At 46.4% G+C, this 2933-nt stretch overlaps 1 protein-coding gene across 1 annotated transcript in view; it reads left to right on the top strand.

Annotated features, from left to right (window-relative positions):
• Nucleotides 1-2933, top strand: part of MTMR8 (myotubularin related protein 8) — a 35186-nt gene that overhangs the window by 15083 nt on the left and 17170 nt on the right. The window contains 1 exon segment of the mRNA XM_005882612.1: nucleotides 1575-1684. Within this exon segment, the coding sequence (XP_005882674.1) occupies nucleotides 1575-1684 (110 nt within the window).

Raw genomic sequence — 2933 nt, forward strand, 5'->3', positions numbered from 1 at the left:
CCCACGAGAAGCGCGCCCCTGCACCTTCTGGGTGAGCCAGGCTGCAGCCGCTGGGACCACAGGGGCCGGTCGAGCTCCCTGTGGGTTTGTGCAGAGCTGGTCTGTGGTCTGTGACGTCAGCTGGGAGAGAGCGTGCTGCCCACCTGGCTTCTGTGTGGCACTGCTGGGTGGCCCAGAGGCCCATGCTGCACCCTGGCTGTGCTCACCACATTTCCATGTGGGGACTCAGGTGCTGTGACTCAGGCAGAGGGGGGCGTGCGAGGGCCTGGGGGTCCAGGTGCTTCCCAGGGCCCAGAGGTCACCTGGGACCTGCCCTTCCACGCCAGACGCTCATGCTTAGATCGCTGCCCAGGCCTAGGGACCACACGTGTGCACAAATTTCGTGCACTGGGCCTCTAGTAAGCTTAATAAACTGGGAAGCTGAAGCAGGTAGCAGGGCATCATTCCATCTAGTTTGCTGGGAAACTATAGAGTAAACAAACTCATTCACATATTCCAGGGGACTGCCACTAGGAGACCTAATTCTCACAATGGACAGGAAAATCTCCCCAGGGATGCTGCAGGGCAAATACTGAATTAGCAGAGAGGGAGGAGGGGAAATTCCTATGCTGCCACATGCACAGTAAAAAACAGATGACTGAGAGCCAGGGTGAGGACATAGGAATAAATGTGTTTTTGAATAAGAGATGTGAGTGTTTTCCTGTGGATACTGACTCATTCTTCTGGCTCTTCTCTTAGAGATTTTTGTGGGCTTGTGGGTAGATTGTACAACTCAAGAAAGAAGGGACTGGATCTGGAAGCTATGGTAGACTCTAGCCCTAATCCTGTCCCTGATTCACTGTGTGGTTCCTAACTAATCATTTCACCTTTCCGTGCCTCAGTTTCCTCATTTACAAAATTAGGATCCACTTTTTCACCTTTCTTGGTGAATAAATAGAGGTTATTGTGAATTTCAATTTCTGCTTCTGTAACAGGACAACCAAGGAATTCAGGCTGCCTGTCACTACTTCAGCCAATTAAGCAGAGATAGAGTTGAATCATATATGAGCGTTTATTCCAATAATGCTGGCATTATGGAACAGCAGCATGTCATCCACAAAAATCTGCTCTCCACCCCACCATAAGCCAGCTGCTTATATTGGGTAGAAGGACAAAGATTATGTGGGAAAGTAGGAATTACAGGTATGAGAAAGTGGGCATGGAATATTCATTACAGGTTACAAGTCATGTGGGCTGGAGAGAGGGAGTCACAGAGGGCGGGTGCCCCCAGGTGTTCCAGGAACAGATTACAGGGGCTAGGGTTGTAAAGAGCAGGTGCCTCCAGGACTAGATTGTCTCAGCAATAAGGTTGTAAATCTTTCCATAATGATAGGCAGTTCTCAGAACAGGAAGGTGGACTGCATTCTCATATTAGCTCCCACGTCCCAGGGTGTACAACTCCCAGCCAAGTGAAAATGTGCTTTCTAATCAGAACAGAACCATCATGGTTAACAGAGCATGATTAATATTTCCTATAATTGTAGCTAGTCCCCAATATTCTATTTCTGCCCCTAACATTTCCCTGTCTACCTTAGTTTGTGAATTGAAAACTCCAACAATGAGTGAGTTTCTTAGTGGCCTGGAGAGCTCCAGGTGGTTGAGACACATTAAAACTATTATGGATGCTGGAATTTTCACTGCAAAGGTAATAATCAGGACTTTTAAGAACTTGCACTGACTTTAACTATGGGATCTCTTGAGGTAGCCATTGTATCATGGTGGAAAGAATACTGAAAAGAAACTTAGTTTCTAGATTCACCTCTGCTACTAATTCATTGTGAGCCCTGGGCAAATCTTTTCCAGGCCACAGTTTCTTCATCTGTAAAACAAGGTGGTTGGACTAGAATCTAAAGTTATAATTTTTGTAAGATCCACAGAACTCTTTGGGAATAGTATTGACTTTCTCCTCCTGAAAAAAAGTACATATAGCTATACATGCAGAAAATAGGCTTAATGTCAATGATTTCACAGAGCCCTTTACCTCATGTTAAAAACTCTTAAATGATCTCTAATGGTCTTTCCTGCTCAAATACTCTGTTGTATTTTTGTATTGATTCTAAGGTATCAAGTGGAAATAGGAGTGAGTGTAAAATAAATGCAGAAGGTATTCAGAGCTCTGAGTATGAAGTAGACCCTTTTTTACTTCCTTTTAGAGTCTGCCTCTGAATGCAGTCCAGGCACGCTTCATTACTCATTCATGCTGACTTACTTATTTTCTGAACTCCAGAACCCTGGCCTCTGTATCATTTACAATGATGTAAAAAGAAGAAGAAGAAATTGGGAGTGTACATTTTCTCATTTTGAGGTTTTGTTTATATGTATTCCTACATGAGAACTCTCCCTCTTCACCCTACCCTGTTATTTGTAGAAGTAAAGTAAAGGAGAGAATGACTTTTCACCCCTCTAATGTCATTTTCTCAGTTGAAAGTAATGAGATATATAGTCTCTGGCTTAAAATGTTTGAAGAGTATATGTAATTAACAGCCTTAAATATCCAACCCTAATGCTTTTCACTGTCCTAGTTCTATTGTCTATACTTTTTATTATATTACTAAAGGCCCGGTGCACAAAAATTTGTGCACTGGCGGGGCGGGGTGTCCCTCAGCCTCACTTGTGCCCTCTCACAGTCTGGGACCCCTCGGGAGATAACGGCATGCTGGCTTAGGCCCGCTTCCGGGTGGCAGAGGGCAGGCCCAATCCCTAGGTGCAGCCCCTGGTCAGGCTCAGAGCAGGGCCAATTGGGGGGTTGGGACGCCGCCCCCTGTCACACTCAAGGCAGGGTCGATGGGGAGGTTGCCGCACCACCCCCTGTCACACACAGAGAAGGGCCGATCAGGGGGTTGGGGCGCTGCCCCCTGTCACGCACAGAGCAGGGCCCATCAGGGGGGTTGGGG

Source organism: Myotis brandtii, unplaced genomic scaffold, assembly GCF_000412655.1.
Source record: "Myotis brandtii unplaced genomic scaffold, ASM41265v1 scaffold73, whole genome shotgun sequence".
NCBI lineage: Eukaryota > Metazoa > Chordata > Mammalia > Chiroptera > Vespertilionidae > Myotis > Myotis brandtii.